The sequence below is a fragment of the Elephantulus edwardii genome, unplaced genomic scaffold (assembly GCF_000299155.1).
Source record: "Elephantulus edwardii isolate Elephantulus edwardi_28Jun2011 unplaced genomic scaffold, EleEdw1.0 scaffold00035, whole genome shotgun sequence".
Taxonomy (NCBI): Eukaryota; Metazoa; Chordata; class Mammalia; order Macroscelidea; family Macroscelididae; genus Elephantulus; species Elephantulus edwardii.
Window position 1 is genome coordinate 648,107 of NW_006399785.1, and position 13,946 is coordinate 662,052.

Below are 13,946 nucleotides of genomic sequence, written 5' to 3' on the forward strand. Positions count from 1 at the left end.
ACATATCACATTTACTTTCTAGGTACAGTGTTCCTCTGTCTTGATATTTCATTGTTATTGTGTGCCTTTGAGTCAAAACAGACTCTATTTTAAACTCTCAAGTGGGTTTTCAGAGGCAGTAAATTGCATGGGAGGAGATTGCCCATCTTTCCCCTACAAAACAGCTAGATTTGAACTGTGTGTCTGTGGGATTGCAGTACAGCTTCTTACCGCTAGGCCACCAATGCTCCTTGAACTGGGTAAGGAACTGCACTGCCAACCCACAGGCTCCTGATTTGAATCTACTAGCTGCTCCTCAATTCCAAGTCAACTAGACATAATAACAAAACAACCCAGTATATAATGGTGGGGAAAATATTGGACTAAACAAAATTGAATGTGTTTTCTTTGTTGGAACATGTTAGAACCATCATTATGCTAACAGGTATTATAAATAATGTGTTTTTTTCTATTTGACAAAATAGTTATTTGTACCTTGTAATGAGTAATGGTAATAAGTTATGGAACTGTTGCCCTTGTTCTTTGCTGTGGATGAATTTGTTGTTGTTAGGTGCTGTCAAGTCAAGTACTGTTCACAGTGACCCTATGAACTGATGCCTGAACTGATTTGAACCCTGTTCTTTCCTGTGCCTTCCTCATCTTAAGCCCATTGCTGGAGTCACTGTGTCAATCTTTCTCCTTGAGGACATTCTTCTCCTTTGCTCACTTTCCACCTTTGCAACAGTCTCTCCTAGCAACATTGTGGTGTTATCCTAAAGTAGGCTGTTTTTTTAGCCGTTACCTTAGCCCCCTCTGGTCTCCAGGTACCTTAACTGCAGACACATAGCCTTGCAAATTCTCAAAAGCTGTGGGAGTAGGATAATAACGTGCTTCCCATACTTGAGGAGAGCAAGACTTGAAGGAGACTTTGGTTTTGAGACCCTGGTGATGCTGGTGGAGAGACTGTGGCATTGCGATAGAGAAACTGGAAAGGTGTAACCAGAGGAGCCCTGAGATAATGCCCACAGTAAAAGGATTTTGCTGTTCTTCCTGGAGGCTTGAAGGAGAAGTTGCTCTGAGGCAAACCTTGCTGGATGGTTTGGATTTAACTTTTGAACTGAATACAGAGCCTGGAAAAATTGAGGAATTGTGCCTCGGAAGTGCTGGGCTAAAACTTGGATTCACATTGAGTGATATGCGTTGCCTCCCTCGCTGTCCAACTTACTTCTCTAATAAACCACATTCTCGGTACCACAACTGGGAATCTGTGAGTCAACAACGAATAAATGAACCTCTTGCTGCTGGTGTGGCTCCGGAGGCACCATGGGGCTGGGCTGTGGGCTCTTTATCTGCTTTCTGCTCTGGAGTAGTGAGGGGCTGTGCTCTTCTGACTCCCTCTGGCCCTTTCAGAGTGACGGTCATGCCCTGTGCCCTTATGTCCCATTTTCTGTTCTCTAGAAAAACCCGCCTAAAGTTTGTGAGACAAGGCTTCACCATCTTTACCTCCAAGGAGCACTCTGAGTGAACTTTTTCCAAGATATGCTTGTTCTTTTGGGCATCCAAGGGATGCATTCTTCTCAAGTTCCACAGCTCAGAGACTTTGGTTCTTCCCCTGTCCCCCTTATTTACTGTGCTCTCTGATGCATAGCAAGTGACTGACATTATTGTTGTTGTGGTGTATGTAGCATAGAGTCAAACCAGCCCGTAGCTGACCCTTCATTTGGTTTTCAGGCGTAATAAATCACAAAGCAGGAAACTGGCCATCTTTCTTCTATGGAGCAGCTAGTGGGTTTGAACTGTGTACCTTTGTGATGATGGTGCAATTCCTTACCACTAAGACACCAGAGCTTTGTAAATTGTTACTATATTCCCCCATCCCCCAATGTGTGTTGAAGTTCTTACCCCTAATATATAGGGTAATTTTGTTCAGAAATAAGGATTCTTTCTGTGTGTTAATAAAACCATGGATTAGAGGCTATGCCTTAAGTGTAGTCATCTTTAAATTAAGAAAAGAGAAGATCGGACATGAGTGTAAAGCATTGTGGACACGAGTGTACAGACTTGCTAAGGTGGATGGATGCAGTGTTAGCACTGTCTGTGAGCCTGGGATCCTAGGAGGGCCTGGGCCTGCGAATCAGGAAGGAAGAATGAACAGCGCAAGACTTGGAGGTTTTGCCACCTTAAGCGGCGATCAAATCAGTGTCTCTTCTTTAAAGCCTCTGATTTCTGGTATTTAGTTACATGGCGCTAGAAACTCTGGACTCTGTTGTTTCTTGAGGCTCTGGATTATTGCTGACTCACCGAGACCCCATATGCGGCAGAATGAAACCTTGCCCGTCCCTGTGCCCGCCTCCCAGTCCCAGCTGGGGCTGAGCTCAGGTTGGAGCCACGTTGTCACTCCACTTTATTTTCTCTTGTTGAGTGTCTTGTTTTACACTGACCCTTTACTTTACCAAACCTGATGTCTTTCTTGAATGTCAAGCTGATTGTGATGTTTCTCGGTAGTCCGGGAACCCTGGTCACATAGTTCACAGAGTATTGCAGTAGCCAAAATGCCTTGTCTCAGGCAGTTCAAATCCACCGGTGTCTTCACTGGGGAAGGACGGAGCCGTGTCTTCTGTTAAGAGGTACAGCGTTGGAGTCCTGATGGGGGGTAGGTGTCACAGTGAGTAAGAGGTGACTTGAGGGCCATGAGCTTGAGTTTATAGAACACAATAGGACTGCTCCATTAAATTTCTGAGAATTGAAAGTATTAACAGGAACAGAATGCTTCATCTTTCCTCCATTGTTGTTGTTTTTGTTGTTATGTGCTGTCGAATCGCCTGCAACTCATAGCAACCCTGTGTACAGCAGCCTTGAATCCTGCTTTATCCTGTGCCAACCTTGCCATCTCTGACACGTCTATGCTCATTGCCCTAGGCACTGAGTCAGTCCATCTCATCGATAGTCTCCCTCTTTTTCTCTGTCCCTCCACGTTCCCAAGCATGATGTCCCTTTTCAGGGACCAGTCCCTTCTTGCAGCATGCCCAAAGTTTGTCAGATGAGACCTCAGAACCTTTGCCTCCAAGGAGCATTGGCTGAAAAATTTTAACCACCAAGCTCAGTGTTAGCTCAGCAGTTATTCTCCTGTCCCACCAAGTTCTTTGTAAAGCTCTAGGATATTTTTTCCTATCAGGATATGTTGCCACTGAATAATGTCTGGCACTCAATAGGGCTACCAGTGGCTAATTTTTTTTAAAGATAAATCCAGACCTTTTTCTTAGGTGTCTTTCGGAGAGACTTGAGCCTCCAATATTTTGGTCAGCTGTAGTGTTTATTAACAATTTGCGTCTCTCAAAGACTCCAGAAGATTATGAAATTTGACATGATCATGATCTTTGATGCCAAGAAGGACATCTTTAATAGTAAAAATCCCCAGGTTTTGTTTGAGACTTTTCTTAAAAATTTTGTTTGAAGATTTGTGTCTTTTTAATTGGATTCACATGGACGAACATGATAATTCTCTTTGGAGATGAATGCCAGCCTCTTAGTAATAGGAGAAACAGAAGAAAAGTCTCCAGCTTCCGCAGTGGAGGGTTCTGCTTTTCCTGCTGTGGCAGGAGCCATCCCATCCAGTTCTTCACCTTGTGTGATCATCTGGGCTGTTCACCGTTTATTAGTATAGTAAAAAAAAAAAAATCATGAGGCTTAAGAGCTTCATTTTAAGTTAATTACCACAGCTTAAAATTATGCTAAGCTATCCTGAAATGCGTATAGCTCAGTTGGAAGCATAATTAGTTACATTGATTTTTGCATTACGTCCCAAAAGTGATTCTGTTAGCGATTATTTCCTAAATAAAATACCGTCCGGTAATTGCTTTGTAACTTGTTGGTCTAGCTAACAGAAACTCGTTTTCTGTTGTCTTAAGACCCCCAAGCTGTACTAACTCAGAGACACCAACCATTGGATTTTTGAGGCTGTAAAGCTTAACAAGAGGAGACTCCCCATTTTTACCCTTCACAGAGGCTGGTTAATTCAAACCACCAACCCTTGGGTTCATAGCCCAGCCATTAGCCCAGGTAATAAATAAGCAATTAGACCGTCAGATCCCACTGATAGGTTTAGTGCTGGTTTTGAAAACTGAATGAAAGTTGTCTGTCAGGAATTGTAAGTTGTCTCTTCCAGTTTTACAACCACGATTTTGTTTTTAATGAAAACAATATATATCCATTGCCGAAAATGAGAATGTGTAAAGATTCTATTTGGCTATGTTTTATGGTGTTGGTATTGTGCTCTAGTTTTGAATAGATGACTGAAACATACATTAGAGCTAATTTACGGCTAAGTTCATTTCACACATACTGTGCATCGTTTTTTAAACCTTTATAGTGTTTTTCATTTATTCACTGTAAAGCATTTGAGGTCTGTATTTTTTTCTTCATCAGATTTGACAGGGTTTTCTCTATGATGAAAAGCTTTTCAGAGACCTAACTTCGAGCTTTGTTGAGCTTTCTCATGTATTGTTTTAGAAACGTTTGCTATCTTCATATGATGTTGACTACGAGTATACCTGAACCTTGTCCTGTCTCACGCCATCCTCATGATTTCTGACATGCATGAGCCCACTGATGCAGTCAATTGGCTGATTGTTGTCATGTTGGTGTTAATCTATACTTACTTGGGCTTTCCTTCCTTTTACTGACCCTACTGTCTTCATTTTATGTGGATCCACAATCAACACTCATGGTAATGCTGTTGTTGTTGTTGCTGTTGTTAAATGCCATTGAATCAAACACAACCCATAGCGACGCTATGAACAACAGGTCTGAACCATGCCCTAACCTGTGCCATCCTCATTCTTCCTGACACACTAGAGCCCATTGCGGCAGTCACTGGGTCAATACGCCTTGTTGAGGGTCTTCCTCTCCTTTGCCGATCCTCTGCCTTTCCAAGCATCATGTCCTTCTCCAAGGAATAACCCCCTCGTAACAACATGCCCAAAGTATGTGAGGTGAAGCGTTACCATCTTTTGTCTCCAGAGAGCAGCCCAGCTGCATCCTCTCCAAGATATACTTATTTGTTCTTTTGGCTGTCCCTGGGATGCATAGTGTTTTTCTCCAGCACCACATCTCAAAGACATCAATTCTTCTGTCATCATCCTTATTCACTGTCCAGTTCTCAGATGTCAAATGATCAGAAAGACCGTGGCCTGAATCAAATGCATCTTAGTCCTCAAACTGACATTATTACTCCTCAGAATTTAGTTAGGTCCCTAACTGCATGCTTTCCCAGTGAAATAATGTCTCCTTATTTCCTGACTGCTAATACCAAGGTTGTTAATTGTGGATCCGAGTAAGATGAAGTTATTGATAGTTTCAGTCTTTTCTCCATCTGTCATGATTACTCATGGAAATAGCAGTCAAGAAACAAAAAAGTGAGATGTTATTTTTGAGTCTCAATTGAAATTCATGAAATGTTTTTGTTTAAAAATAAAGAAATCAGAATTTCTGCATTGGGGAAATCTGTTGTCAAGGAACTCTGCAGCGTGCTAGGGAGCCCCGGGTGTCGGCTCGAAGTCGGAGGTGCCCCTGATCCAGGCCCTTGTCCTGCCAGTTGCTGCCTGTGTGTCAGAAAGATGGACAGTGAATATGGATGATGGAAGAAGATGGGTGCCTTTGGATTTATAATGTTGGAGAAGAGGACTGAGTACCTCATGGACTGCCAGAAGAAGAAAGAAGTCTGTCCTGGAGAAATTGCAACCAGGTGCTCCTGAGGTTCAAAGACGGTGAAACGTCATCTTGCATGTTCTGGGCATGTTGTCAGGAGAGGCGAGTCCTTGTCAAAAGGCATTGATTGTTCTGGGGATTGTTCTGGGGAAATGGAGGGATGGAGAAAGAGGGAAAGAACCGCTGTGAGACAGGTGAGCACAGGGACTGTAACAGGTGAGACTGTGCCAGTGGGCTGGAGTGTGTCAGAGATCCTGAGCGCGGTACAGGGTAGGACAAGATCCAGATCTGTTGTTCCTGAGGTCACTGTGGGTACACCCGATGGCACCTAACAACGACAACTTGTTTACCAGCCATAATGTCTTTTTCTAAGGAGTAGTGTTTCCTGACCCACCCACTGCTGCCAACGTTGTTCCAGTTTGTAAAGCAGAGTAGAAGGGTTCCGTAGGTTTTCTGAGGCTGTAAATCTTGACAGAAGCAGACACTCTCGGTTTTCTTCCATGAAGTGTTTGGTAAATTCCAGTCACCGTTCTTTCCCTTATACTAATGCATGACCCACTCTGTCAGCAGGGCCCCTGGCATTTCTGAAGGTATAGTCACAGATTTGGAAGCAGGATTGGCATCCACTTCCTAAATAACGTGCCTCCAGAAACTTTATATGAACTTTGATAAATGTTGATAGTTGTAGAGGGGCTTCAGGCCTTTTGTTTATAGGGTCGCTATAAGTCATACTCAGTACGCAGGCAGTCAACAACAACAACAACAACATAGTCAAAGTAAAGGAGGCACATTTTTGCCGTCCTTACTTTTCAGAACTATTTAGGTTGTGTTTCAGACCTGTACCTTTTTTTTAGCATTAAATTAATGGAAAGTTATGAAATACAATATCCATTGCCCATACCAGAGATCAAATGCACTAGTTCTTCTGCTTTTCATTTCTTTATATTTAGAATTTTTTGAGTAAAAGTTCATGCATCTTTGGTAAGTCATTTGGTAACTCTGGTGACCAAGTGGCAGGAAGCTGCACTGCAATCCCAAAGGCACGCGGTTCGAGACCACCAGCAGGTCTGTGGGAGAAGGATGCGCAGTCTCCTTCCATGCAAACAGCTGCCTCTGAAACCCGCCCGAGGTTCAGCTATGGGTTGTTCCGACTCGATGGTAAACAACAACAGCAACTTGATAGACATTTTGTTTTATTGATTGCAATTGATTAATGGAATCAGAACAATGGTGTCTCTCTGGAGACTAAGGTGCATTTGATACAGGCCATGGTCTTCGCAATCACTTGTTCTGCATCAGAGAGTTGGACAATGACCAAAGAGGATAGAAGGAGAATTGATGCCTTTGAGCTGTGGTGCTGGAGAAGAGTGTTGAGAATACCATGGACTGCTAGGAAAACAAACAGATTCATCCTGGAAAGGGTTAAACCGGGTGGCTCCTTAGAGGCAAGTATTCTGAGGCTCCGTCTAACATACTTTGGACATGTTGTGAGGAGAGACCGGTCCTTGGAGAGGGACATCATGCTTGGGAGGGTGGAGAGACGGCACAGGAGAGGAAGGCCCTCTATGAGGTGGATTGATTCAGTGACTGGGATAATCGGGATGGGAGTGTCAGAGACAGTGCGATTGGCACAGGACAGAGCGGAGTTTAGGGCTGTTGTACATAGGGTCGCTATGAGTCGCAAGCGACTCGATGGCACATAACAATAACAACAACAACAATAAAAATCTTACTATATGTTATATAAACTAGAGTAAGGCTTCCATAAAGATATAGAAACACTATGGGAGAGCTAACAGGGATGAGAAGCCTAGGGGAGTAAACAGCAGTAAGTAGATGAGTGTTTTCCTCTTTCCTAACCCAGTTTTCACATGCAGATGAGAAGGTTGAAGAGTTAGGTCAGCACACTTTGTTGGTTGGGATTTGTTGTTGTTGTTGTTATGTGCTGTCGAGTTGCCTGCCACTCATAGTGACCCTTTGTACAACAGCCCTAAACCCTGCTCTGTTCTGTGCCAATCTCATTGTCTCTAACAAACCTACCTCCATCACTGAATCAGTCCGTCTCGTTGAGGGTCTTCCTCTCTTGCGCTGTCCCTCCACCCTCCCAAGCATGATCTCCCTCTCCAAGGACTGGTCTCTCCTTGCAGCGTGTCCAGAGTATGTCAGATGAAGCTTCAGAATCCTTACCTCCAAGGAGCAGCCTGTTTTCAACCTCTTGAGGCTGAACCTGTTTGTTCTTCTAGCAGTCCATGTTATATTCAACACTCTTCTCCAGCACCACAGCTCAAAGCCATCAATTCTCCTTCTGTCCTCCCTAGTAATTGTCCAGATTTCCGATGCATAGTAAATAATGGCAAAGACCATGTATGGCCTGTATCGGGCACATCTTAGTCTCCAGACTGCCATCATTGCTCCTCAGTACTTTGGAAAGGTCTCTGACAGCTGACTTTACCAATGCAATTTGTCTTTTAATTTCCTGAGTGTGCCAAGAGTGTTAATTGTAGAGCTAAGCAAACTAAAACTGTGAACAATCTCAATCTCTTCACCATCTATCATGATGCTGCCAGTCAGCCCAGAGGTGAGATTCTTTGCTTTCTTGATGTTGATTTTCAGTCCATATTGAAGACTGCAGTCCTTGACCTTTTTCAGCAAGTGCTTTAGGTCCTCCTCAGTTTCAGCAAGCAGGGTTGTGTCAAACTTTCCATGGAGACAGGTTCACATTCCCTTCTCGAACTGCCCCACCTGTACTTGAGCATCTTCTCTAGGTTTCAGAGATGAGCAAGTTGTTATCCTATCAGGCCCTAAGGTTCTTCACCTACGGTTTTAGGTGAGGTCTCGCCTGATCTGCCTGCATCTCCTTCTGCCCTCCAATCACAGGAGCCCCCAGACTGGCTCCTGTCCTGATCCAGTTAATAAAACCATATCCGTGGTTGGGTAGACTGGCCAACTCCTTGTGGTCACAAACACCTGTTTTCCAAAGCCAGCATCTAGGCCTGAATTTTTCACTGTAGGAATATTTGGATACCCTCTCTTCTGACTTTTAGATCTGATTGCCGTTTGATTGACAGTGTAGATGACGTTGGAGACTCTTGATTCCTTCATGCCTCTGGCATGTTAAAGAGCAGTATTTTATATCTATAAAGTACTCAGTTTTTTATTCTTTCAGATATATGAAGGTATTTGTTCTTTTCTCCCCCTTACCTTATTATACAGAATGAAGACTCAGAACACTTTTTTAGCTTCTTGATCCCATCTTACATATGAGCACACTGAGGCTCGGAGAAATTTGCTCACAGTCTTCTCTTTTGTAAGGGTCACAGCTGACATCTTAACCCAGGATTATTCGGCTCCCAGGCACAGGGATATTCTGCCTCAGCATTATACTCTACTTCTGTTGTTGTTGTTATGTGCTGTCAAGTCCCCTGAGACTCATAGTGACCCTCTGCACATTAACTCTGAACCCTGCCCTATCCTGAGCCAATCTCATCATCTCTGACCAACCCAATCAAACGTCTCCAGTCATTGAGTCAATCCATCTCATCCTGGGTCTTGCTCACCTGTGCTGTCCTTCCACCCTTCCAAGCATGATGTCACTCTCCAAGCACTGGTCCCTCCTGGTCACATGTTCAAAGTATGTCAGACAGAGCTTCAAAATTCTTGCTTCCAGCGTGCAACTTGGCTTCACCCTCTCTAGGACTGATCGGTTTGTCCCATCGTATATTCAACACTCTTCTCCAGCACAACTCAAAGTCATTGATTTCTTCTTCTGTCATCCTTAGTCATTGTCCAGCTCTCTAACGCATGCAAGTAATTGTGACGGCCATGGCCTGTGTCAGGCGCACCTTAGTCTCCAGACTGACATCATTGCTCTTCAGTACTCTAGAGAGGTCCCTGACAGCAGGCTTTCATTAAAATTAAACATCAGTGTCATAAATTGAATTGTACCTCTACCCTTCTCCCACCTAAAATATGTGGATGTAAATGCTATATTTCTTGGGTGAGTTGCGGCCTGAGTGCACCTTAGAAACAACGATGTGGTGACTCTCATATACGTTGGGGCATGTTGTCAGGAAGAAGCAGTACCTGGAGAGGGATAGGAAGCTTAGAAAATGAGAGAGGAAGCCCTCAACAAGAAGGATTGGCATTGTGACTGTAACAGAGGGCTTGAGCGCAACAGAGATAGTGAGGAGTCGGGCACAGGGTCATTCAGGGGTTTGTTCCTTTGTGTGTGGGGTCACTATGAGTCAGAGTGGACCTCATAGCACCTGACAGCAATGACAGTGGTGTAGTGTGTATTTAACGATCTCTCATAATCTCTTAAACCAAACTGCTCTCATAGGATTAAGGTTAGAATGTCTGTAACAACAACAACAACAACTCTAGGGTGTGATATTGTTGTTGTTGTTGTTATGTGCCGTCCGCCGTCCAAAGTATGTCAGACGAAGCCCCAGAATCCTTGCCTCCAAGGAGCAGCCTGGTTTAATCCTCTTTACGATGAATCTGTTTGTTTTCTTGGCAGTCCATGGTACATTCAGTACTCTTCTCCAGCACCACAGCTCAAAGGAATCAATTCTCCTTCTATCCTCCCTAGTCACTGTCCAAATCTCTGATGCATAACAAGTGATTGCAAAAACCATGGCCTGTATCAGGCGGACCTTAGTCTCTGGAGGGTGTGATATAGCCTATAATAACTTTTATCTCACTAGAGATGAAAAGGAGATAAATTGGGGGGTGGGGCTGGTAGTTTTCCTGTACTACAAGGAAATAATAACAACAACAACCATTGAGTCAGAACCAACATAGAGTTGACCCTCCAGTGGGTTTTTAGAGGCAGTAAATCTCACAGAAGGAGACTGCCCATCTTTCTTCTTCAGAGCAGTTGTTGGATTCGAACCAGACACCCTTGAGATGACAGCACAGTTCCTTAACACTCAGCCACAGTGCACCTTACCAGAGGTAGGGTTAAGATTTACACCACATTTCTTTTGAGAGTTATAAGTCAATCTATGACAATTTCTCATCCGTCTAACATACTTTGGACATGTTGTGAGGAGAGACAGGGCCTTGGAGAGGGACATCATGCTTGGGAGGGTAGAGGGACAGCGCAGGAGAGGAAGGCCCTCTATGAGGTGGATTGATTCAATGACTGGGATAATTGGGATGTGAGTGTCAGAGACAGTGCGATTGGCACAGGACAGAGCAGAGTTTAGGGCTGTTGTACATAGGGTCGCTATGAGTCGCAAGCGACTCGACGGCACATAACAACAACAACAACAACAACAACAAAATCAAATAGTTGAGATTTTGGCTGATGCGGTACAAAAGGCATAAATGTTTATATGTGCATGAAAATGTAAGCAAAACTATATCTGTCATGATGGCAGTTTTAGATTTTCAGGCTGAATTGAGATCTCTTTGTTTGTGTTGCTGTGACCTGGCCACACTTCCTCACTAATAATTTAATTGTCATCTTTTTCAAGCTTGTGAGACCACACATCTTCTTTTCCCAGTGGTTAGCTGGTTCCTTACATGCCCTATTTTGATCTAAAAGATCATCCTTGAGTGTGGTGGTATTCAGATCTGAAGACATTTTTATTGAGACTCAAAAGTGTCTGCCGAGTTTTCGTCTAAAAATGTTGAGGGAAGGCCAAATGCAGTGTCTGATCTGGATTTGATGGGACGAAGCAGCCGCTGTTGGTTTTTAAGACCTGTCTCTTCTCTCCCGCACGCCTGCTAGCTTGGCGACGTGATGGTTGACATCGCAAGCAACATCATGTTGGCTGATGAACGTGTCCTGTGGCTGGCACAGAGGGAAGCCAAGGCCTGCAGTCGGATTGTGCAGTGTCTCCAGCGCGTGGCCACCTACCGCCTGGCAAACGGAGCTCATGTTTATTCAACAGTAAGTGTCCGATTAGAATCAAATTCTGAGGGGGAAAAATTTATTGAAAGTAACTCCAACTGCAAAGATATAAGTCTCATCCGCATTAGGGGGTTGATATTTTCTGTTTCTGCTGATTATCATAGAATTTCCTTTTTAAAAAACAGTCTAAATGTTGATTTTGATTGTGAGTCATCTCTTCTCATAGCAGAAAATCTTTTAATACAGCTTTGGAATGGCTTTCATTATTGCAATGCTTGTTCCAGAGGCGTTGGTTCAAATCCACCAGATGGAGAAGGAGGGACAATCTCCTCTTGTACCAGTCAGATCCGATTTGATGGTACACACACACACACACACACACACACACACACACATACTAATAAGAAAGAAAAAAAACACAACCAACTATTGAAATGCTTGTTGTTGTCATGTTGGAACCAAGTCCTAACCTACCCTCCAGCAGGTTTTCAGAGGCAGTAAATTGCATAGAAATTGATTGTCCATCTTTCTCCCATAAAGCCACTGGTGGTCAAACCATGTGCCTCTGGGTTGGCAGCACACCTCCTTACCACAAGGCTACCAGAGCTTTTTGTTGGAATTCTAGTTTTGTGAAAAAGACTGTAGAACCACCATGTTAGTGGCTACCCATGACTCAGCGCAGTTCTTGTCTGTGTTTGGAGTGGTATTGAGAATGCAGATTGCTAGCTCAAGTGTTAAGATTACCCCAATGTGGTCAGTCTGTCCTACTCTTGAGTTAATGAGTTAATTCTATTTAATAATCACTAAATTAAACACTGGAGAGCGTTGGTGGCATTTGTTACCTTTAGAGGGTTACACTGCTAACTGATGCTGTGTTCTCTGCTGCTTAGAGGGCACCATCAGGTACTCGTCAACAGAAGATGCATAGTTGCCTCTTGGGCAGTTTGTAGCCTTGGAAACCCACTAGAGGGTCGGCTATGAGCCAAAACCTACTTGACAGCAATGAGAGGGAAAGAGAGAGAGGGAAATGAAACAGGATTCACTTTTATTTCATAGTCTTAAAGTGGGACAAATGGTTACACACTCAACCACTGGTGGAAAGTTGAGAGTTCAAATCTACCCGTAGTGGATAGGCCTACACACTGACTTCTGAACGTTGACAGCCTTGAAAACCCTCTGGAGCCCTTGAGGTTGATGGCATGGCTCACACGGAACTTGATAGCTGCTAAGAACTACAGCAAGATTTCATGCTAAATTGAACTGCTTTAAATTTCATGGTCTGCTGCTTGTTGTTGTTGTTGTTGTTAGGTGCTGTTGAGTCGTAGATGACTCATAGCGACCCTGTGAACGAAAGGCCTGAGCACCGTTCATACATAGAGTTTCTGGAGACAAGCCATTTCGGAAGTGGATGCCGCTCCTGCTTCCAGGCTTGTTTTAGTCGGGAAGCTCCAGCAAACACTGTCCATCACAGGTACCCATTACCACATTTGTCACATCAGTGTCCCAGTGTTTAGCATCACAGCAACCACGAGTTACCTCTGTACAGCAGTGCACAGACCAGTGCTATACCACCTAGAAGAATGTTTGACAGGAAAACAATTTGAACCCAGCCTGAGGGCCGCAGATTAAAATCACCCACCTTCAGCTTGATAGCATAACTTTCTGTCCACTAGGCCAACAAAGCTCTCTCTATGTCGTTGTTGTTATTGTTGTTAGGTGCTGTCAAGTCATAGATGACTCATAGCGACCCTATGAACGAAAAGCCTGAGCACTCTTCATAGGGTTTCCAGAGGCAAACCCATTTCCGAAGTGGATGCCGCTCCTGCTTAGGTTTTGGTTTTTATTAAAAGATCATAATGTGGGGGAGCTCTGGTGGCCTAGTGGCAAGAAGCTGTACTGCAACCCCAGAGGTACATGGTTCAAATCCACCAGATGCTCTGCCGGAAAAGAAGGGAAAATTTCCCTCCTGTACCAGTCAGATCTGATTTGACGGTACACGCACAATAAATTAAAAAAAAATCATAATGTTTGATCAGTCTTGATGTAAGAATCTGTGCTTCTTCCCATGATCTTCTTTGATTGAAAATGACTCTTTTTTTTGTGCTGGTTGCTGAGACCTCTTCTGAGAGCTCTGTTGATGATGTCCTTGGAATTTACACAGCCAACCCAAAGGCTGAGCTTCTCTGACAGGTCTGCAGCATCTCCTCGGGGAAAAAGATGGCCAGTCTCCTCGCTTTCGACTTACACCCTCTGCAAACCAGAGGGAAGGTCAGCTCTGAGTGGGTTTTGACTTGTTAACAATGAGCTGCCTTTTTTTTTTAAATTAATCTGTATTGTATTACTTATTCTTTTAGTTTTTCGCCTCATACCAAACTCTGAGTTAAGATTTAATATAATCACT

The 13,946-nt window shown here is 43.7% G+C and overlaps 1 protein-coding gene across 1 annotated transcript in view; it reads left to right on the forward strand.

Annotated features, from left to right (window-relative positions):
- Positions 1-13,946, forward strand: part of GPR125 (G protein-coupled receptor 125) — a 211,085-nt gene that overhangs the window by 133,113 nt on the left and 64,026 nt on the right. The window contains exon 11 of the mRNA XM_006884506.1: positions 11,423-11,584. Coding sequence (XP_006884568.1) covers positions 11,423-11,584 — 162 coding nt within the window. The remainder of the gene's footprint in view (positions 1-11,422; positions 11,585-13,946) is intronic.